Below are 23,798 nucleotides of genomic sequence, written 5' to 3' on the forward strand. Positions count from 1 at the left end.
GTGGTTGGTTGCACCATACTAGTTGTGACAATATGGTACAACCTGCAGGACATGCTACTAGGGTAGCAACATTCAAGGCTAGTAGTCAAGCGGGACCACTGGTGACAATGGACTCCTGGCAGTATCCAGCCCTCCTGCCCTACAAAAATAGTAGCTATTGAGAAAAAGCTTCCAGTTTAGTGTGAGCTTGATTTCTCCTTATCCTGTATCCAGAGCATGGATGTCTTTAGCAACAGAGAACTGCAGTAGCAATAACCATAAAGTATGGAGGCAAATCACAGAAAGGTGCGTGCACCCGTGGCACTGGGGTTTAAGTACGTGTGCCACTTTTATAGCCATTTGTTATAATGGTCATTCGGATTACATGTCCTGGCAATCCATACTTCTTGGTACTAACCGCCTTGTGTGAAGCAGGCACGCATTGACTTCCATTTCTTTTTGGACTGTGATTGGCAGGTTGTATACCAAAATGTAGGAGCCTCTTGCCAGATTATGGAATTGAAAAAACAATCACAAGGATGGTGAAAAGGTCAAGAAGACTAGACTACTCATCCTTACGGTTCTTTGGGGTCTAAAAGTTCCAGGAACCTTTCAGTTCTCAATGCACTTGCCTCATGATTTTCTATTAGTTGCCTTTATACATCCCTAATCCTAAACTCAATTTAAAAAGGAATGCGAGGACCCGAGGGAAAAAAATCTTTTTCCTGTTTTGGAGCATAAAATCCCCGAAGACTCCTAGTGTGCAGAGTTCCCACACGCTTATCTCCAGAAAACTACGCTTCCCACAAGGCTATGGGCCTGGGGAGCCGGAGGTACGCACGGGAGGGCTGCGATGGAAGAGAGGCGGAGTCTAGAAGAAGCTAGTTGGTGAAGTCTACTGTTGGAAGCCGCAGGGGTGAAGTAGGCGGGGAGTGAGCAAAATTCACTTTTTGATTGGTCAGAACTAGAAAGGTCCCACGAGTGATTGGTACGGCCCTCAGGGGCCTTGGAATGCGCGGCTGGCGCTTGAATTTCCCGGGCCCGGAGCGCGGGGCCCGCTGGGAGGGCGCCGGGACGGTTACCCACGGGGCTGGCGGGGGTCGCGAGTGCGCTTCGCCATGCAGAGCACAGACCTGGGCAACAAGGAGAGCGGCAAGATATGGCACCGCAAGCCCTCTCCGGCCAGTCGGGACGGGTAAAGGCCGCGGCGCGAGGGCGGAGGCCGCGTCTGGGGAGGGGGTGCGGGGCTCGGGGTCGGGCTGTGACCCTGCGGGGTGTCGCTCCGGTGCGGCCTCGGGGGGGGGGGGGAGGCAGGCGGCCGGAGGATCGCAGCGCGGATCCCCACGCGCGCGGGCGGGCGGGCCGCAGAGTCAGGGGAGGCCCGGCGCCGCTCTTGACTTTGCTGCGGGTTCTCGGCCCTCTTTGAAAGGCTCGGCCTTTTCAAGGTGTGACCTGGATGGAAGCCTCCGCCCCCCGGTGGGCGTGGCCTGAGATGGCCCTGCGCGTCACCGCATCGCCTGGAGTCGGGTGGGGGTTGGGGGATGCTCTTGTTTTCTGTTAACAAAGTGTAAATGTTTACTCCTTTATAGGCCCAAAGGAGCGGTGCTAGACTTGTTCACGACACTGTCAGTTCTCTTCCTAAGCACGGATGCTGCCCCATCCACCCCACTGAATACACGTTCTTGTCTGGGCGCCTGTAATCTTAGCTCCTCAGGAGGCTGAAATTTGAGGATCACAGTTCAAAGCCAGCCGGGGCAGAAGAGTCCCTGTGACACTCATATCTCCAATTAACCACTCAAAAAACTGGAAGTGGCCCTGTGGCTCAAGTGGTAGAAGGATAGCCTTGAGCACCAAGAGGTTCAGAGACAGTGCCCAGGCCCTGAGTTCAGGTTCCAGCACTAACACACACACACACATACAAAGCAATGTGAAAAGTATCTTATTTTCCTTAATGAGTCTAAATTGTTTAAAAAATGTTTCTGTTATGAATTTTTTTCTGTGTTGCTGGAGGGTCCGAACAACCTGGGGCCTTATACATACAAGGCGCGTGTTCTACCACTGAGCACATTCTAGCTCAATTCAGCGCACTTTAATGAGAAGGAAATTTCTAATATTAAAATTCAAAATTGTTCTAATTAAAAACGTATTGCAATGAAGACTAGATTTTTTTTTTCTGGTCTTCAGGAACAGAATAAACACATAGGCATTATTCGAAGGAGTTATTTTGTGCCACAAATTCCATAAACAGGTTTTTTTCCTTCCAGCAAATACATAGTACAGGATCTTCCTCTCAAATAAATAACTTTAGAGGAAAGGGGAGAAAAAAGCAGTAACTTCAGACAAATAGGCCTATGTGTGTGTCTATAAATAGAAATGAACTTAGAGCTCTGCACTTACTAGTCTAGTTCTACAACTTGAGCCATGCCCAACCCATTTTTATTTTTTTGGATAAAGCCATGGTTTGCGGAGCTGGGAAGTTGGCTCAGTGGTAGAGCACTTGCCTTGCGTGCATGAGGCCCTGGGTTTGATTCCTCAGCACCACATAAGCAAAAAGAAAAAAGCTGGAAGTGGTGCTGTGGCTCAAGTGGTAGAGCGCTAGCCTTGAGCTGAAGAGCTGAGGGACAGCGCCCAGGCCCCACGACCGGACCCAAAAAATAAAAAAAGCCATGGTTTGCTAGGGGTCTGGCCTCCAGCCTACTTCTGCCTCCCTTGTAACTGAGACTATAAGGTACACCACCACTCTAGGTCTATGTGAATACTGTAATAAAGTTTGAAACAGTAGTATGAAAGTAGTATGTATACACAAATATGTACACAAATACAAGACAGTAGAAAGAAGGTGGAGAAAATAACTCATATTCCTTTTATACCTGGCTGCTATTCAGATGTGTCCACCTTTTTTTCCCTATATGTACATTTTTTCTTTTCAATGTGTTTGTACATTTGTTTGTATATATGTGCCACTTGTTTAAAACCTAAAATTAGAATGATTTCTTTTTATATAACTTGTTAAAGTATTCTTTGTAGGGGCTGGCAAAGTGGCTCAGTGGTAGAGCGCTTGCCTTGCATGCTCGAGGCCCTGGGTTCGATTCCTCAGCACCATAAGCAAAAAGAAAAAAGCCAGAAGTGGCGCTATGGCTCAAGTGTAGAGCGCTAGCCTTGAGCTGAAGAGCTGAGGGACAGCGCCCAGGCCCAGAGTTCAGGCCCCACGACCGGACCCAAAATTTAAAAAAAAAAAAAAAAAAGTATTCTTTGTAGTTCTATAAGGTATTGAAAGTTCCTAAATCTTTTCAGTAGAGCTGTAATTCATGTGGGTTTTAAAAGAAAGACTTAAAGCATTCATTTATTCAGAGGGCATGGTCTGGGTTCTTCTGCATTGTAGGTCAGGTGCAGAGGCTAAGTGCTGGGTTACAGCAACCAGCAAGCTCTGGTTCCTGTCCTTACACAGCATCTTCTTTATTAATTTTTGAATAAATTTTATATCACAAGAACAATCTGACACAGTATTGTTGGCCTTTCAAGCAATCATACATAGTTCATAGATGTTGATACATTTTTTTTGTCTTTTACTTACTACTTTACTTACTAAACGGTAAGTTCGCGTGTGCAGTGGAACACGTCTCCCACCTTGTCAGTGTCTGACATAGAGTAAAGCTTCAAGCACTTGAAGAAATGAACAGTAGCTACTTTCATAAGAATAATTTTCTGAACTGTTTCTAAAAACGCTTGTAAAGCCGATTGTATGGAAGAAAAGGAATATTAATAGGAGAGGAAGGGAAGAATTGGCAGAAAGCCTTCAAATATTGGAAATATTTCCTATAAATGCTATATTTTACATATAATAGTTGATGTAGAACTTACTAATATCAAGTTTCTTGTTTTATTTTGACAGAGTTATAGTGAACATCATTCACAGTACTTCTGATTACCATCCAAAAGTTTTGCGATTTTTGAGTGTGGCTTTTAATGGCTCAGGTGATTGCTTAATTGCTGGAGACCATCAAGGAAATATCTATGTTTTTGACTTATATGGAAACAGGTAAGCAGATGTGGGTTTTTTGGTTTGTTTTTATAATACCTTGTTTAATAACTTAATTCCTTGGCTCCTTGCTATTCATTATGCATTCAGAAAGCTTTATTAGTTTTAGGTTCCTTAGAAAACAATGCTGAAGGAAGAATATAGGAAAATAATAGAAATATATTGTTCAGTTTTGGGGATTTTGGTGAGAATTTAAAGTGCTGGTTCTCACAGTGTCTCTAGTAGCTTGTTTTGTCTTAAATTTTCTTTCTTTTTTTTTTTTTTTTAATCAGTTATGGAGCTTGTAACTCTGGGCCTTGGTGCTGTCCCTCAGCTCTTCATCTCAAGGCTAGCACTCTACCACTTGAGCCACAGCGCCACTTTTTTTTCTGGTTTTCTGATGGTTTATTGGAAATAAGAGTCTCACAGACTTTCCTCCTAGGCTGGCTTTGCATTGTGGTCCTCAGATCTCGGCCTCCTTTGAGCTAGGATTACAGGCATGAGTCACCGGTGCCTAACTTAAATTTAAAATTTAATATTGCTAATTTATTTGTTCATTTCTGGTATTACACTAAGCAATTTAGAACAAACATATTTACCTTTGAGCATTCCTACAGTATACTAAATCCAAGAATTTTTTTTTAAGTCCAAGAATTTTAAAGAACTTGTCTCTACTCTTCTTCCTCATCTGTTCCCATGTAGAAGAATTTAGTCGTGAATCAGTCGTGGGACTGATTAGGTAGGTGTCCATGCTGCAGGACTAGGAATGAGGGAGCACTGCAGCAAGGGTGGGATTGTCTGTGTGCGGGATGTGCCAATGATGGGAGGTTTGGTCAAATAAGTAAATATATCCAGGAGAATGAAGCCACATGAAAGCTTACATGAAAGAGAAAATTAGAATGAATCCTATAGTATTAGATTGGAGTTTGATATACCACTGTGAACTCCTGGTTTGAATATATATATAGAGAGAGATAGCAGTAATAAGAATAAGTGAATTTGTTTATTTTTTTTTTATTTTGGGGGGTCCAGTCGTGGGGCCTGAACTCTGGGCCTGGGCGCTGTCCCTCAGCTCTTCAGCTCAAGGCTAGCACTCTACCACTTGAGCCTCAGCGCCACTTCCGGCATTTTTCTTTCTGCTTATGTGGTGTTGAGGAATCGAACCCAGGGCCTCATGCATGCAAGGCAAGCGCTCTACCACTGAACCATCTTCCCAGCCCCATAAGTGAATTTATGTAAACATGTATTTCCTAGCTTTATCCTTACAGAGTACCTGAGAGCAGTAATACACTGGTAATAATGAAAATGCCTAGTGCTCAGTTCTTGTTTTCTAAATACCATTCTTTACTAAAAAGAATCAAAGATCCTTGCAGCAATGGCTGGGCACCAGTGGCTTATGATACTTGTAATCCTAGCTACTCAGAAAACAGGCCAGTCTGAGCACAAAGTCCTCAAGACTCTTATCTCTAACTTAAAAGTAGGACTTATAGTATTGTTCAAGTGGTAAGAGTGACAGCAGAGCCAGAAAGCCAAGCAAGTATATGGCCCTGAATTCAAACTCCAGTATTTACCTCCCCACCCCATTAAAAAAAAAAAAATGGATGCCAGTTTGAAGGATCTCTGCTTTTGTGGTTAAGAACAGAAATGATGATTACTAAGTCTCCGTGGTTCCTCACACCTATCATTCCAGCCTTTTGGGAAGCAGAGATGATGATAGATGACCTCTTCCATGTCCACCATCCTTCACCTTCACCCTTTGTCTGTCCCACTCCTGCGGGTACTCACCCCCAACACAGTCTGTTTTATTTTCCTGTCATTATTCTTTTAGTGTACATTTATTGTACAAATGGGTATCACTGTGGTATCTCTCACACATATTAATCAGGTTAACCCCTTCTATTCCTCTCTTCCCATCCTTCCTACTTATTACTCACCATTTTTCAATAGTGTCTTTTTTTTTTTTGGGTCCGGTTGTGGGGCCTGAACTCTGGGCCTGGGTGCTGTCCCTCAGCTCTTCAGCTCAAGGCTAGCGCTCCACCACTTGAGCCACAGCACCACTTCCCGCTTTTTTCCTTTTGCTTATGTGGTGCTGAGGAATCGAACCCAGGGCCTCATGCATGCAAGGCAAGTGCTCTACCACTGAGCCAACTTCCCAGCCCCTCAATAGTGTCTTTATACTGTCTTCATATATAGCATAATGTATTTCAATCTTATTCATCCTCCATCATTCTTTCCCTCTTCCCCCTCCCTCATCCATTCAAACACCTAATTATGTTTTAGATAGATAGATAGATAGATAGATAGATAGATAGATAGATAGATAGATACTTTTTCTTGTGTATATATTTTAGGTCTAGATTCCACAAAACATGTGATACTTTTTTTTAAACGTGGCTCATCTCATGCAATATACTCCCCAGTTCAATTCATTTTACTGCAAATAACAGTTTCATTTTTCTTTATGATGGAGTGAAATTTTATGATATACAGACCATATTTTCTTTACTTATTTATTGGTTCTTGGACACTTCAATCAATTCCACAGTTTACCCATTGTGAACAGGGCTATAATAAACATAGGTATGCAGGTTTACATATATATATTGCAATATATGTTTTATTGTTACAATGTAATTGATTTACACTCATTCAGAATATACCCGAGTGGTATGGTGGGGGTCATAAGATAGATCTATTTTTAGTTTTTTGAGAAACCTTTTGCTGATTTTATAAGCTTTAGCTTACATTCCCTCCCAGCATTTGTTGTTGTTTGTTTTCTTGATAATTAACATTCTAACAAGGGTGAGATGGAATCACACTGTGTAGTTTTAATTTGCAGTTCCTTTATGGCTAAGGATTGTGAACATTGCTTTATATATTTATTAGTCATTTGTTATTTCTTTTTCTGAAAACTAATTGGTTCATTTACTCATTTATTAATTAGGCTATTCATTCATTTACTGTTTAATTTATTGATCTCTTTGTATATTCTGCATGTTAATCGTTCATGAGTTGAATAGCTGCTAAGATTTTCTTCTATTCTGTGGGTAGTCTGTTTTGGAAAATGTTTCTTTGTTGTTGTTGTTGGTCATGGGGCTTGAACTCAGGGCCTTGGTGCTATCCCTGAGTTTTTTCACTCAAGGCTAGCTCTCTATCACTTTGAGCCACAACACCACTTCGGTTTTCTGGTGGTTAATTGGAAAAGCAAGACTTACGGACTTTTTCCTGTCCCAGGCTGGCTTCCAACCGCAGTCCTCAAATCTTAGCCTCCTGAGTAGCTAGGATTACAGGTGGGAGTCATCAAGCACCAAGCTCAGAAAGTTTCTTTTGCTGTGCAGAAACTTTAATTTCTTACAGTTACGTTTTTCAGTTTTTGCTCTGATTTTCTGAGCAATTGGGGTCTTAATTCAGAAAATAATTCCCTGTGCTTGTATCTCCCAGAATTTTCCCCCTTTTTTTCTGGTAATATTTTCAGATCCTATAGTATCTTCTTTTTTTTTTTTTTTTTTTTTTTGCAAATTCTTTATTGTGATTAAGTGATTACATAATTTCACAAATTTCACAGTATTGTGGGATAGTGATGCTTACATAAATACATTCTAACTCTCATAGGGCAAATTGTCTATCGTGGTCTATAAAGTTTATGAGCTTTGACAATAGTTATTTCTTCTACATCGGGTGATATGTAGGTTTTACATAGCATCAGCTGTTCCCTCTTTCCCACTCATTCCCTTCCTCCCATCGCTGCCATTGAGTTGCTTAGTTTGTTTTGATCAATGTCCAGTGCAGCTGATGGGTCCCACTGTTGTATGTTTTCCCGTTTCCCTCTAGTTCTGTGTTCTCCTCCTAGTTTCCCTCCAGTGTGCACATATATGCCATATATGTGATCAGCAGCATGGGGTTATTTAGTAGTGATTCGACCAGATGAGTAGAGGTCCTTTGTTTCTCAAGTCTTGTTAACTTTGTTGTTGAAAGTATCTACTTCTTAAAATTGTTTTGTTTATTGAGATGGAATATTCTGCAACACAGCTGAGCTGAGCAGGAAGTGACCCAACGAAGACTTGAAATCAGACAGGTGATAAGGCCCACTCTGCTGGGAACCTCATTGTCAGTGATGTCTTTTCAATTGTCTTTTTACCAAAGGACTTTTTAAACAAAATCTTGGGCTTCCTTCTATATTCCAAATGCTCTCATAGAGTTTCTGATAACCATTAGCTGCTACCTGTGGCTTTTGAGCACTTGAAAGGTAGGTAGTCCAAATTGAGATACAGTATGTATGTGTATAACAAAAATATACTATGAATTTAAAAGAATTAGTATGAGAAAATGTAAAATTCAATTAAATATTAGAATAATAACTTAGAGATATACTAAGTTAATAAGACTTCGCTGATAAAGCAATAGAGAGCTGAAGTCTGTGTATATAATATATAGACGTCGGAATCATGATAAAACCTTTGGTGTAATTAATACATTAAATAAAAAGCCAGGCACTGGTGGCTAGTGCCTGTAATCCTAGCTACTCAGGAGGCTGAGATATGAATATTGTGGTTCAGAGCTAGCCTGGGCAGGAAAGTCTATGAGAGTAATCTGCAGTTAACCACCAGAAAACCAGAAGTGGCACTGTGGCTCAAAGTGGTAGAGTGCTAACCTTGAGTAAAAGAGCTCATGGACAGTGTCCAAGCCTGGAGATCAAGCCCTATGACCAAAAATTAAAAGTATGGCTAGGCACCTGTGGCTCATCCTATAATCCTAGCTACTACTAGGAGGCTGAAACCTTGGAGATCACAGTTTGAAGCCAGCCCAGACAAAAAAGTCTATGAGACTCTTATCTGCAGTTAACCACCAAAAAGCCAGAAGTGGAGATGTGGCTCAAGTGGTAGAGTACTAGCCTTGAGTAAAAAGGTCAGGAAGGGGCTGGGAAGGTAGCTCAGTGGTAGAGTGCTTGCCTTGCATGCATGAGGCCCTGGGTTCGATTTCTTAGCACCACATAAGCAGAGAAGGTCGGAAGTGGTACTGTGACTCAAGCGATAGAGCGCTAGCCTTGAGCTGAAGAGCTGAGGGACAGCACACAGGCCCAGAGTTCAGGCCCCACAACCAACCAAAAAAAAAAAAAAAAAAAAGGTCAGGGAATATGCTCAGGCCTCCAGTTCAAGCCTCAGGATGACACCCACACACAAAAATGACAGGAAAGTAAAAAAGGCTCTGTTGAGGGGATTTACCAGTGGGAAGGAGGAATACATTTAAAGATGTATATGTTGGAGGTAGTTTGTTTGAATGCAAGAAAATGAAACACTGAAAACAGTTGAAAATAGGAAGGATTATAAGGGAGAGGGGATAAGGTTGATTGAGATTTTATGTATGCAAGTGTGGAAATGTTACAATGAAACCTTCCTTATATAACTAATTTATGCTAATTAAATATTTGTATGTATTGTGATGCTGCTCCTAGTGCTTGTAGTACTGAGGCTTAGTTTTTTCACTCAAAGCTGGCTCTCTACCACTTGAGCTGTACCTTCACTTCCAGCTTTGTGCTGGTTAATTTGAGATAAGAGTCTTTGGATTTGTCTGCCTGGCCTGGTTTTGAACCTCAATCCTCAAATCTCAGCATTTGGATTAGATAGGATTACAGGTGTGAGCTACCAGAGCCTGGCTTTTCACTTTTTTTTTTTTTTTTTTTTTGTCGGTCGTGGGGCTTGAACTCTGGGCCTGAGCGCTATCCCTCAGCTCTTCAGCTCAAAGCTAGCACTCTACCACTTGAGCTACAGTGTCACTTCTGGTTTTCTGGTGGTTATTTGGAGATAAGAGTCTCACGGACTTTCCTGCCCAGACTGGCTTTGAACTGTGATCCTCAGATCTCATCTTCCTGAGTAGCTAGGATTACAGGCATGAGCCACCGGCGCTCCGCTTTGGCTTTTCACTTTTTGAATGTAGCTCTAGAATTTTTTAAATTATACATGTGACTATATTATATTCCTTATGAACAGTATAGCTCTACATGTTTTATTACTTGAATTGAGACAATGTACTTTTACCCTCAAACTTGTTTTCTTTTGTGTAAGCTCAAAGCTTAGTTTTGTTGTTTTTTATACTCTAGATATATGTAAATTTCTCTACTAAGTGGTCAACATATATTATTTAATTATATCACTTCTTGAGATTCCTACTCTTGCCTTCATTTCACATGTGAGAAATATCCCAGTTCTTCTGTCTTGCACCTTTATTTATTTATTTATTTATTTATTTATTTATTGGGGGGTGGGGGGTTCGGTCGTGGGGCCTGAACTCTGGGCCTGGCGCTGTCCCTCAGCTCTTCAGCTCAAGGCTAGCACTCTATCACTACTTCTGGTGCTACTTCCACAGCGCTACTTCTGGCTTTTTTCTTTTTGCTTATGTGGTGCTGAGGAATCGAACCCAGGGCCTCAGGCATGAAGGCAAGCGCTCTACCACTGAGCCACCTTCCCAGCCCTCTTGCACCTTTATTTAATGCATTCCAAGTCTGTTTAAATTCTGAAACTTCTGCTTATCTTTTCATTATGAACCCATATCTCTGGTTGAGACTCTTAGCTTAGTGACCTCCCTTTGTTCCTTGCCTTTCTTTCTGTCCATTTATGTTGCTATCAAAGTCATCTTCCTAAAACATATGCCTAATCCTAATTCTTACATTCTAAAACTTTGCCATCGGCTTTCTAATTTTTAAAAGTAAAATCCTTCTTTAATATGGCTCCTAGCATCTTTTATCATCTGTTTTTGGCCTGTCAAAGTGGTAGCTTATTTTTAGGGGAATTATTTTATTTTTTATGATCAGAGTAAACTTTAAGATCATTGGTAGAATTTCTAATACTAATAACAGTAATCTCTTAATAGGTTTAATCTTGTTCAGCGAACAGCACAAGCTTGCACAGCTCTGGCCTTTAATCTTCGTCGAAAGTCTGAATTCCTTGTGGCATTAGCTGATTATTCTATTAAATGTTTTGATACAGGTAAATGTTCTCTTATTTGTCTTTTGAATTGTTTTTCTTTGACAGTACACACCTTCACTCCTCTTAAGTGTGTTTGAAGCAGAGTAATATAGACTATAAAGAGCTTTGTACAGTTTGAAACATCGGTGGCCACATGGCTGCCTTCACATCAGACAGAGCCAGAAGCTTGTGGATCCAAGTACCATCCTCGCTTCAGATTGTCTGATTACCATTTCGGGTTCGCTACTAACTTCAGGTTCAATAATTCACTAGAACACTCACAACTGTGGAAAGCATTATATATGTGATGAGTCTAAAATAGCAGAAGGATATAAATCAGCCAGCCATACAAAGGGTGGAATCAAGCTTTCTTCGTCTTCTCTGCCATTTCGTGCCTCCTCATAGCATCCTTCGAATTCTTAATCTTCTGCTTTCCTCCATTCCATACTACAGCAACTTCTGTTGACATCAGAAAAGGTCATCTGATTTCATTTCATAGAACAAGGGCTTTTAAAATTATAATACTAGATTAAAAAGTAATATAAATGTAGCTTGTGAAAAGTTGCTATTATCAACCTTATTTTTCTCATTTCACTCAAAGCAGATGAGCAATAATCATTAACTAATTCCAGACTCCAGGCTGGTATTTAGAAGTTACTACTATTTCCCTAAGAAATTTGTTCCTTTATCTTGAGTTCAGCCCTACTTTGTATCTTAAAATTTCTCACATTTATGTCTTGCTTTCTGACTTCTTAGTTACATCTTTTTTTCTTTTCTTTTCTTTTGTGCCAGTCTTGGGGCTTGAACTCAGTGCTTGCACTGCCCCTGAGCTTTGTTGCTCAAGGCTAGTGCTCTATCACTTGAGCCATAGCCCACTTCTTGCTTTTTGATGGTCAATTGAAGATAAGAGTCTCATGGCTGACTTTGAACTTCATTCCTCATATCTCATCCTCCTGGGTGGCTAGGATTATAGGCATAAGCCACCTACCCTCAGCATTGATTCTATCTTTTGGGGGGAAGAATTCTGATTATAAAAGTGAAACATGTTGTAGGAAACTTGGAAACATGGAAAAATGTTAAGATAAAAAGTTATATATAGGGGCTGGGAAGGTGGCTCAGGGGTAGAGCGCTTGCCTTGCATGCCTGAGGCCCTGGGTTCGATTCCTCAGCACCACATAAGCAAAAAAGAAAAAAGCCAGAAGTGGTGCTATGGCTCAAGTGGTAGAGCGCTAGCCTTGAGCTGAAGAGCTGAGGGACAGCGTCCAGGCCCAGAGTTCAGGCCCCACAACTGGACCCAAAAAACATCAACAACAAAAAGTTACATATAATATTACTCCCTAATGAAAGTTATCATGAATAGTTTCTATTTGTTATTATTACTGTACAAAGGGGTTATAATTCCTTAAGTCAGGTTATGAGTACAATACTTGTTGGACAGTGTCACCCTTTCCTTTGTTGTCTCTCATTTTCCCCCCTTCATGAGTAGTTTTTGGTGGTGTTTTCTGTGTGAAACTTTTTTTTTCTTTTTTGTCGGTCGTGGGACCTGAACTCTGGACCTGGATGCTGTCCCTCAGCTCTTCAGTTCAAGGCTAGCGCTCTACCACTTGAGCCACAGCGCCACTTCCAGTTTTCTATTGGTTTATTGGACATAAGAGTCTCACGGACAACTTTCCTGCACAAGCTGCCTTGAACTGTATCCTCTGATCTCAGCCTCCTGAGTAGCTAGGATTACAGGCATGAGCCATCGGCGCTTGGCAGTGAGACTGTTTTCTCTGCACATATATACACAAACACATACACAATACTTCAGAACAAATTTTTTACTTTCTTTTTGAGACAGGGGCTAGTCCAGACTGTCTTTGAACTTACTATACTCCTGCCTCAGCCTTCTAAGTACTAGTATTACATGTTTGTTTCTCTATGCCAAGCTCAGAATCAATTTGTAAAATTTAATTCATTGTCCTTTTATAAACACTACTATTTCTGTTTTTCCTTGTGTGTTACTTACATGAATTACCAGCAACACCATCTGTTTATATAACTAAACTAGACCACTAGAGTTGTTGTTGTTGTTGTTGTTGGGTTTGAACTCAGGGCCTTGTACTTGATTGACATGCATTCTACCACTTGACCCACTCCCCTAGCCAATCACTGGAGTCTTGCCTGTTTTATTTTTATTTTATGATTAAGCAGTTGTGCTAGAAGTTACAATTCCAGAAGTCCAGTTATGACTACCGTGCATCTTGATCCGTGTCACCCTTCGCTCTCCCCACCATATCCCTCCTCCTGTGCCTGCCCTCAGGTTGCATAGTTCAGGGTTTATATATGGAGTCTTTACTCTTTTATCTTAATACATTGAGTCAATCTCTAAGCTAAGTCTTTTGATATTTATTTCTTTTTAATAGCTTTAAATGTGTTTCTTCATTGACATTTTCTTAGTTTAAACATTTATCTCTTGCCTGTATTATTACAGCAACATGAAAATTAGTTTCCTTGTCCAATCTCTTCCCTTTTTCCAGTATTTCTACCATACAATGTATTCTCAGTGTTCTTTGTATAATATAGACTAATATAGACAAATATATATTGTTCTACATAAAATTATTACCCATAATACTCAGACTCCCTAGTGTCACATTTGAGGATATACTTAAATCCTCTGTAGGGTTCATCTTGGTATTTCCACAATACCTGTCACTAGTACATCCATGGTGCACTTTATCAGCTAGCCACAGGTTTCCATCAGTTGCTTCAGTTTATGGGTAGTGCTTATGCATAGTGTTACTCAGAGATGAGAGAGGTTTACTTGTGTGATAACTTTTACTTTTTCCACAGTCACCAAGGAGCTGGTTAGCTGGATGAGAGGACACGATTCATCGATATTTTCGATCTCTGTGCATGCATCAGGGAGATACGCCATCACTACTTCTTCTGATACAGCACAACTGTGGGACTTGGATACCTTTCAGCGGAAAAGGAAGCTGAATATTCGCCAGTCTGTGGGTATTCAGAAGGTCAGTAACGGAGGATATCTTGGCTTATTCTGTATCTTGGGTTAGTTTCTTGGTCAGCAGGATTTCAAGATGATAGAATAGTGACAGTGCATGTTGCCTCACATAGCTATGGTCTCATAACTCAGGAAAAGACAAAGTGGCCAACTTGATTAACTGTGTTACCTACAACATTTTGTTTTTAAAGTATTGAGCATTTTATTTTCTTTTTAATGTTACAGCTATGAAACTTTTTTTTTGTCGGTCGTGGGGCTTGAACTCGGCCTGGGCGCTGTCCCTCAGCTCTTCAGCTCAAGGCAAGCGCTCTACCACTTGAGCTACAGCGCCACTTCCAGTTTTCTGGTGGTTTTATTATAGGAGTCTCACGGTCTCTCCTGCCCGGGCTGGCTTTGAACCGCGATCCTCAGATCTCAGCCTCCTGAGTAGCTAGGATTACAGGCGTGAGCCACCAGCGCCCGGCACAGCTATGAAACTTTTAACTCTCATAACATGATCAGTTTTTTCATTTTGTTAACTCCTCCCCCCAATTTTGTAACTCATAACATGATCAGTTTTTTTCATTTTGTTTAACTCCTCCCCCCCCAGTTTTGTTATAAGTTCAAACATATTGCAGATATGTAAGAATTTAAAGTGAACACATGTACACTCACCTTGTAGTCTATGATTAGGTTGTTAACTATACAATCCTTTACTGTACCTTACATGTTAAGTCCTACATTATGTGCATTTATGCTTTTATGCCTCTGTTCATTGTGTGTTTTCAAGTAATCATAGGCATCAGTGTACTTCCCCTTAAATACTTAAAGCTATGTTTAATTGACTATAGCTAACATTTGTTATTGTGAGGTTTATATATATAAATGTCTTAAGTAGGTATATATATATATATATATGTATATATATATATATATATAGACACAAGTATACACATATATGTATTTTATATAAACATATATATGGATATACCTGCACGCACACTGTTCTTAAAATGATTCAAGTCTTAAGTATTCATGTTAAGTTTGTTAAATATTACTGGTACCTCACCTGTATAACCTGGCACATCCTATCATTCCCATCACTCCAAAATCTTCCCTTGTGTCCTTCTTGGATAGGCACTCTGCTGATGTTTTCTACTATAGATTTTGCCTGTTCTAAAATTTCATACAATTTTTTGGCCCATTTAGTGATAGCTTATAGTTTTTGAGATTTGTCTATATTGTATGTATCAGAAAAGTTACACCTTTTATTATAGATTAGTATTATATTGTATATGTTGTTTATATATATCTATTGTATGTATATATATACACACATACATTTATATATATATATAAATACACCTTTTTAAAAAATATCCATTTCTTTTACTTTTTTTCTGTTAGCTAAATACTACTTTCAGAAGTATCTGGGTCTCCCATATAATTAATTACTTTGCTTTAAGTTATACTATACACTCGCTATTGCTTTTAATTTCTTGGTTATTAATATGAACAGCTAGTAATGCATGTAAACCAAAAATTTATTTTGTAGTCTCCCTGAGAAATCCCAGAGTTGTTTAGTGTGCCTTTAGTAATTAAAAAGAAGATAAATGTTGTAGATAGCTTATTCATTAGGGGTTTAGACCAAATGTCTTAGTAGGTCTTTTTTTTAAATTGCTTTAGCACTTAAATTGAATTTTAAATTTGTTTCAAAGAAAGACTATTGGGAATTGAACCCACAATGGAAGTAGTTATGAAACAATGACCTAGGAACCATCTGTTCTTTTACAATGAAATTAAAATTGTATACACTGGGTAGTCACAAATGCTAATCTTGCTTGGTCGTTTAGACATTTTAGTTTAAAAAGATGGATGACTCTAAATATTAGCAGTATAAGAATAAAATTAAATATATTGGTCTAAAATAATAAAGTGCCATAGTCTAATTACCAGAAAATTTTTAAGGGAGCAGATAGTAAATTTTTTTGGCCAGGTAGGCCCACAGTAAAATTATATAACCATCAAATTATTTTTTGATATTTTACCTCCTGAGCTATGCAAAATTTGGAGGTAGGCTACATGGTTATCACTTCTGGCTTACACTATTGAAAATAAAAAAAAACAGATATAACCTAATCTTAACGTGAAACCTTAATTCAGCCAGGCGCCAGTGGCTCATGCCTGTAATCCTAGCTACTCAGGAGCGAGCCCAGGCAAGGAAAGTCCATGAGACTCTTATCTCCAAAAAACCACTAGAAAACTGGAAGTGGCGTTGTGGCTGAAGCGGGTAGAGCACTCACCTTGAGCTGAAGAGCTGAAGGATAGCGCCCAAGTCCAGAGTTCAAGCCCCACGACCTACCAAAAAAAAAAAAAGTAAAACCGTAATTCTTATTAAGTTTTATTAAGTTTTTTTCTATTTTGTCTACTCAGGATTGAATCTGCAGCCTGGTACATTCTAGGCAAGCATTTTGTCTGTTGAGCCATACCTCAAGCCCTTTGTTGCTTTCCTTGTTTGATTTGGGTCTCATTTTTTGCCTGAGCTAGTCTGGACTGCAACCCACTTATTACTACTCCTTAGCTATGAAGATAGACACACAATACCATGCCCACATTTCTTTTTTAATTGGTAAAAATGGGGTTGTGAACTTTTGCTTATGTTAGCCTCAAATCAATTTCTTCCCAATTTCAGCCTCCTAAGTAGCTAGAATTATGGGCATAAACCATCACACCTACTGGCTTTTGTTATTTTAAAGACAGTCTAACTGGTGGAGTGGGACAAATGGTAGAACATTTTTCTAGCAAGTGCAAGGCCCTGAGTTGAAACCCCAGTGCTGCCCAGTCACATCAACAGAAAACAGGTTTTACTTTTTGTCCAGTTCCACCTAGACCATGATCCTCCTAGTGGGATTCCCACATAGAAGGGATAGCAGGCTTATGTACCAGACCCAGCTTTTTATTAGTTGTGATAGGATTTATCAAATGTTTTGCCTATATTGCCTCCTGCTTTCTACCTCCCTTAAAACTAGGATTACAGCTATGCCTTGCAACAGCTAGCATTTTATGAAGTTATTTTTGAGCTTAAATCATCCTAAGAGATACATACTGTTTTCTGCCTTTTACAAGAGAGGAAATCAAAGTTCAGAAACAATGAGTAACGTGTCCAGTGTCACAATAGCTTATAAAATAGCTGTACTTTGAATCTAACCTGTTCTACTATAGAGCAGTTCCATCACACCATACCAAATCAGTTGCATACCTCTTTAAATGAATACATTTTGATGCTTCTGTTGGTGATTATTGGCAGGATATTCAGTTCTGAGGGTTTTGAGGATTGATTCTGGGATTTGTATTTACCGTGGTTCAACATTCATGAGAAAGGGCTCTGGGTGTGAATGAACTCAAGTCATTCTCTACATGCAGTGAGCACTTCCTGACTTTCTGCTGAATTGAACGTTTGGCTTCACATCCTAATATTACTGTCTTGAACTCTTTCAACTTTTTTACTTTTTGCTTGGTGATAGTTGCTAGCTTTTGCTTTTCAGTATTATACAACCAATATCAACTGTGATATCCTTGTAAGCTTCTGAACAGGTAAAACTCTAAACTTTGATCAGATTTCACCCACCTCTCTCAGCTGAGTGGGGAAGTACTGGTTTGGATATGGTTTGAGTTGTGCCACAAGTTTGGTTCTCCATGTGGCTACATTAGGAGGTAGTGGAACCTTAAAATGTAGGGCCTAGTAGAAAACGAGGGGGTCCATCCTTGGAAAAGGTTATTGTAGGCCTCAGGGACCCTGTGAGAAGGGAGAAGAGACTGGAAAGAGATGGCAGGAGCTTTACCCCTGAATCTCTGTGGCTTCCTGCCTCATCATGTGATACTTCCCATCCCACACCCTGCCACTATGACACCATCACTCAGCAGACACAAGCACTGCTCTGAGACCTCGACAACCCTGAGCAAAATATACCTCTTTTTTTTTTTTTTTTTTATTCACTCATTTGTTTGTTTATTTGGTGCTGGAGACCAAACTCAAAACTAGGCAAATGCTAGGCAGGCACTCCACTATTGAGCAATATCCCCAACCTTTTTTTTTTTTGATAACATTAAATTTATTATTAGAAAAATGTTACAGAAATGTAATATGTTTTTTTATATATCTACATTATTGTTTTTTTTTTCTCCCTCATTTCTTTAGAACTCAGACTGAGAAAAACATGTTATTCACTGGAACTCTTCTAGTTGAACATGAGATTTGAGCCTTTAGCTATATAATTTTTTTTATTTTTTTTTGTACTAATATATTTTTAAAGGCAACATCAACATTTCACAAAGCATTTAAATTTACAGTGAGAATTAGATTGTAATTCAATTTTATCTGAAGTAATTTTACATGATATACCTCTTTTTTTTCAGACCACCTAGTCTCAAGTATTTTGTTATAGCAACAGAAAATTGACTAAAATTTAAGCCTTTCTTTTCTTTTCTTCTCTTTTTTTTCTGTCAGTTGTGAGGCTTGAACTCTGGGCCTGGGCACTGTCCCTTAGCTCTTCAGCTCAAAGCTAGCGCTCTACCGCTTGAGCTACAGCATCACTTCCGGTTTTCTGGTGGTTTATTGGAGATAAGAGTCTCATGGACTTTGCTGCCTGGGCTGGCTTTGAACCATGATCCTCAGATCTCAGCCTCCTGAGTAGCTAGGATTACAGGCGTGAGCCACCGGCACCTGACTAAGCCTTTCATATTCTATGAAGGAAAAATGTAGTCCTGGCCTTGTACTCAATCCCCTAGAAGTACATTTTGTTACTGCTTTTGAAATTTTTCCTGTTTTTTTTTAATGTTGTCAGGAGGTGACACTATCTAAATAATAATGACATGTTTCATTAGGAACAATTTTATAATCATTAAGACGAGCAATTAAAATCACAAATCTAGTAATGAATAATCATGCAGGCAATAATCTATCACAACCATTCTCCGAAAATAGCAGTTGATGCTCATTAACTTTTTAAGCTTTTGCTTTTCCCAGTAGGAATAAACTTTATTACTTTTCTAGAAAAAAAAATGGGACTGCTAATTATAATAAGAATTTGCTTAAATCAATTTCTGACATCAGTTTTGATAGTGTCTTAATGCAGTCATTACAGATTAGAATGTATTTATTGCAAATTCCTTCCATAAGATCTTTGCATTAAAAACTCATCCTAACATACAATCTGTTAGCAAAGGTCTCCTAGAGATTGTCCTTGACAAAGTGAGCCAAACAGGAGCAGGCCCTTGCCTGGTCTGCAGCATCTTATGTAGTTGTGGTGGTGGTTGTTGTTATAGTGGTGGTGGTGGTAGTGATTGTTTTAATCATCCTAGTAGATGATTCTCATTGGCTAGTATAATCCATAGTGCCCTATCTATGTATATTTGGTGCAGATATATTCACAGAATCATATTTGAGGCCATCAAAGCTTTTATGAGAAGATATTGGTCAATTTCCTGGGATGTTTTCTTGGCACTAGAGATCAAAACCAGGGCCTCACCAATGTTAGGCAGGCACTCTGCATTAAGCCACAACCCACGCTGCTAATAAAAAATTTGTATCATAACAAAGACACATTGATCCAAGCTCTGATTGGCTCAGGCTTTTAATCCTAGCTACTAATGAGGCTAAACTCTCAAGATTACAGTTTGAAGCCAGCCAGGGCAGGAAAATCTCTGAGACTCTTATCTCCAATTAACCACCAAAAGAGCTGGCAGTGGAGTTATGACTCAAGTGGTAGAGTACTAGCCTTGAACAAAAAAGCTCAAAGCTCTAAGTTCAAGCCCCAGGATTAGCACTCACCAAAAAGAAGCATCATTGTTTAGAGCTTATATAATAAGAGAAAAGCAAAAAATAGAACAAAATGACATTTTCAACTCTGATATCAATGTATTTCATTCTTAGTCTTTAATTGAATTGAGTCTCTAATAAAAATATATATGCAAATTCAGCATTTTTTGAGAAGTAAGGTTTGAGACAGGGTGTCACCGAATATCCCAGCATGGCCTAGAACTCATTAGCTAGCCTAGGCTGACCTCAAACTCCTGATCCTCTTATCTCTCAAGTGCTATGAGTACAAATATCGCCACTAGGCCTTGCTTCATGTTCAGCTTTATAATCTTACAACTAACTATGGTATTTGTTTTTTTTTTTTTTTGTCTTTTCTTTTTGGCTACTGGAGATTGAACCCAGGATGTTGCACTTGCTAGGCGAGCGCTTTGGCACTGAGCTACATCCCAGCCGTAATGATGGCATTTATCTTAAAACATCTTACCAGTTAATCCCAAAGGACTTAACTCTTGCAAGCAAATTGATTCAAGAGAAATTCTTTTTTTTGGGGGGGGGGAAGGGTCCAGTCGTGGGGCCTGAACTCTGGGCCTGGGCGCTGTCCCTCAGCTCTTCAGCTCAAGGCTAGTGCTCTACCACTTGAGCCACAGCGCCACTTCCGGCTTTTTTCTTTTTGCTTATGTGGTGCTGAGGAATCGAACCCAGGGCCACATGCATGCAAGGCAAGCACTCTACCACTGAGCCACCTTCCCAGCCCCCTCAAGAGAAATTCTGAGACAGGGACTGGGAAGGTGGCTCAGTGGTAGAGTACTTGCCTTGCATGCATGAGGCCCTCGGTTCGATTCCTTGGCACCACATAAGCAGAAATAGCTGGAAGTGGGACTGAGGCTCAAGTGGTAGAGCGCTAGTCAACAGCTGAATTGCTGAGGGACAGTGCCCAGGTCCAGAGTTCAGGCCCCACCACCTACCAAAAATAAAAAAAAGAGAGAGAGAGAGAGAGAGAAATTCTGAGACATTCTCTCTCAACATCTTAGTACAGGGGCCTGAACTTGGGGCTTCAACATTCTTGATTAATCTTTTCCATTCATGGCTGCCACTACTGTACTACTTGAGCCACAACTCCAGTCCAGCTTTTTGCTGGTTAAGTAGAGCTGGATTCTTATGTACTTTTCTGCCCGGACTGGCTTTGAACCTTGATTCTCAGCTCTCAGCCTCCTGAGTAACTAGGATCATAGGCATGAGCCACTAGCAGCTGGCTGACATGTCAAGATCTTTAACTAAGTTTTGCTCATAGCAACAGAGTATGGTAGTACCCCTTTCCTATACTTTCACCAACAATTAGTATTCAATAGTGCTTGTATTAGTATAGAGTCATGTACTGCTAAAGAACAAGGATATTGTCTGAGAAATAAATTCTTTGGTGATCACATTGTATGAGCACTGTAGCATACTTATACAGTACTAGATGGAACTGACCAGTTACCTGACAGGGCCTGGTCTTGATACCATCAAGGGCCAGATGAACACAAGCTGTATGAGGCTGCTGCAATTGTAAAAAAATAGTATATCCCACGATCCCAAAAACTCCATCCACAAACTCTTAGAAATCATAAATCACTTCGGCAAAATAGCAGGATACAAAATAAACCCACAAAAATCAGTTGCCTTCCTATACACTGATAATGTACAGGAAGAGAGGGAAATAAAGGGAGCAACCCCATTCACAATAACCTCCCAAAAAATAAAATATTTAGGAATTAACCTAACCAAAGATGTAAAAGAACTATTTAATGAGAACTATAAAAAGTTAAAGAAAGAAATTGCAGAAGACACTAGGAAATGGAAAGACCTCCCATGCTCCTGGATAGGCCGACTTAATATAGTAAAGATGGTAATACTTCCAAAACTAATATACAAATTCAACGCAATTCCTATTAAAATCCCAATGACGTACACTGAAATACAGAAAACAGTCCAAAAATTCATATGGAACAACAAAAGACCTAGAATAGCCAAAACAATTCTAGGGGATAAAGACAATATGGGAGGGCTATCCATGCCAAACTTCAAACTCTACTACAGAGCTATAATAACAAAGACAGCATGGTACTGGCACAAAAACACCCGAAGACCAATGGAACAGAATAGAAGATCCAGAAATAAATCCACAGGCCTACAGCCAGCTGGTATTCGACAAAGGAGCCAAAGACATACAATGGAAGAAACACAGCCTCTTCAACCGCTGGTGCTGGGAAAACTGGGCAGCCACATGCAGAAAACTAAAAGTGGACCCCAGCCTATCACCATGCACCAACATCAACTCAAAATGGATTAAAGACCTTAACATTAAACCTGAATCTCTGAAACTACTGCAGGACAGAGTAGGAGAGACACTTGAACTAATAGGCACAGGAAGGAACTTCCTGAACAGAGTCCCAGGGTCACAACAAGTTGGAGAGAGACTCGACAAATGGGACTACCTTAAAATAAAAAGCTTCTGCACAGATAAAGCTATCGCAACCAAGCTAGAAAGACAACCAACTAATTGGGAAAAAATATTTACCAGCAATATATCGGACAAGGGGTTAACATCCTGTATATACAGGGAACTCAAGAAACTAATCCCTCCCAAACCTAACAAACCAATCACTAAATGGGCAAGGGAACTAAAAAGGGACTTCTCAAATGAAGAAATAAAAATGGCAAAGAAACACATGAGGAAATGTTCATCATCCCTGGTGGTGAAGGAAATGCAAATAAAGACAACCCTGAGATACCACCTTACCCCAGTCAGAATGTCCCACATCCACAAATCAGCCAACGACAAATGCTGGAGGGGATGTGGAGAACGAGGAATGCTATTACACTGCTGGTGGGAATGTACACTTATACAACCACTTTGGAAAGCAGTCTGGAGGGTCCTTAAAAAGCTAAAGATTGACCTCCCTTACGACCCAGTCATACCACTTCTAGGCATCTACCCTGAACAACAGGAACCAATATACAAGGACACGTGCACCTCCATGTTTATTGCAGCACTGTTCGCAATAGCTAGGATATGGAAACAACCTAGATGCCCCACCACAGATGAATGGATCCAAAAATTGTGGTATCTATACACAATGGAATATTATGCAGCCATTAGAAATGACAAAATAATGGCATTTGCAGGGAAATGGATGGAGCTAGAAGGAATCATGTTGAGCGAGGTAAGCCAAGAACGAAGAGACAAACAGTACATGGTCTCCCTGATAAGTGGATGCTAAATCCAAAATGTTAGGTGATATGACAAAACTAACAGGACTTAAGAAACAAAGAACTCCCACTCATCTGGTTGAACCACTACCAAATATCCCCATGCTGCTGATCACATATATGGTATATAACATGTGAGCACCGTTATATATTACAGACTGTGATAGACAATTTGCTCCAGGAAAGTTAGAATGAACTTGTGACTTTAAATGAGCATCATTATTCCACAATACTGTGAATTTCCGGAAATTATGTAATCACTTAATCACAATCAAAAAAAAAAAAAAGAACCTCGGGGAAGAGAGGGAGGGAGGGGATGGTAGGGGGAAAACAATGGAGGGGGTAACTGTTCAAGAGGAAGTGTACTCATTACCTCACTCATGTAACTGTAACCCTCTGTATAGTATCTTTACAATAAAAAAAATTTTTTTTACACTGTATGAAAAAAAAATAGTATATCAAGTAGGAGTAATCCAGTCTTAACACTAAAAAATATAGTAAATACAATAATGAGAAGCAATTATTTATTACTATCAGGTTATGTACTATCCTGTATATGATTGTATGTGTTTTACTTACACAATTGGTAGTGTAGAATGTTTGTTTTCATCAATATCATCACAAACATCGAATAGTAAGTTGTACTACAACTTTACTACTGCTATATGTCACTGGGTGATGCTAATTTTTCAACCCTATGAAATCTGAGATAACAGTTGTTGAAACATTATGTTGAAAGATGATTGTATAGTTTATCATTGCATATATATTTTTTATTGTGAA

The 23,798-nt window shown here is 39.8% G+C and overlaps 1 protein-coding gene across 13 annotated transcripts in view; it reads left to right on the top strand.

The window, feature by feature from the left end:
• Positions 1–1,025: 1,025 nt before the first annotated feature.
• The window catches only part of Tbc1d31 (TBC1 domain family member 31), a 67,539-nt gene continuing 44,766 nt past the window's right edge, over positions 1,026–23,798 (top strand). For 6 of the 13 annotated variants that reach the window (XM_069991346.1, XM_069991344.1, XM_069991342.1 and 3 more), the window contains exons 1-4: positions 1,026–1,174; positions 3,872–4,018; positions 10,865–10,980; positions 13,795–13,973. In XM_069991346.1, the coding sequence (XP_069847447.1) occupies positions 1,098–1,174; positions 3,872–4,018; positions 10,865–10,980; positions 13,795–13,973 (519 nt within the window). In that variant the 5' untranslated portion in view covers positions 1,026–1,097. Of the gene's footprint in view, positions 1,175–3,871; positions 4,019–10,864; positions 10,981–13,794; positions 13,974–23,798 lie in introns of those variants that run through there. The other 7 variants (XM_069991350.1, XM_069991351.1, XM_069991352.1 and 4 more) reach the window with 2 other exon arrangements.

This window comes from Dipodomys merriami, unplaced genomic scaffold (genome assembly GCF_024711535.1).
Source record: "Dipodomys merriami isolate MVZ:Mamm:240054 unplaced genomic scaffold, mDipMer1.0.p SCAF_4, whole genome shotgun sequence".
NCBI classification, from domain to species: Eukaryota; Metazoa; Chordata; class Mammalia; order Rodentia; family Heteromyidae; genus Dipodomys; species Dipodomys merriami.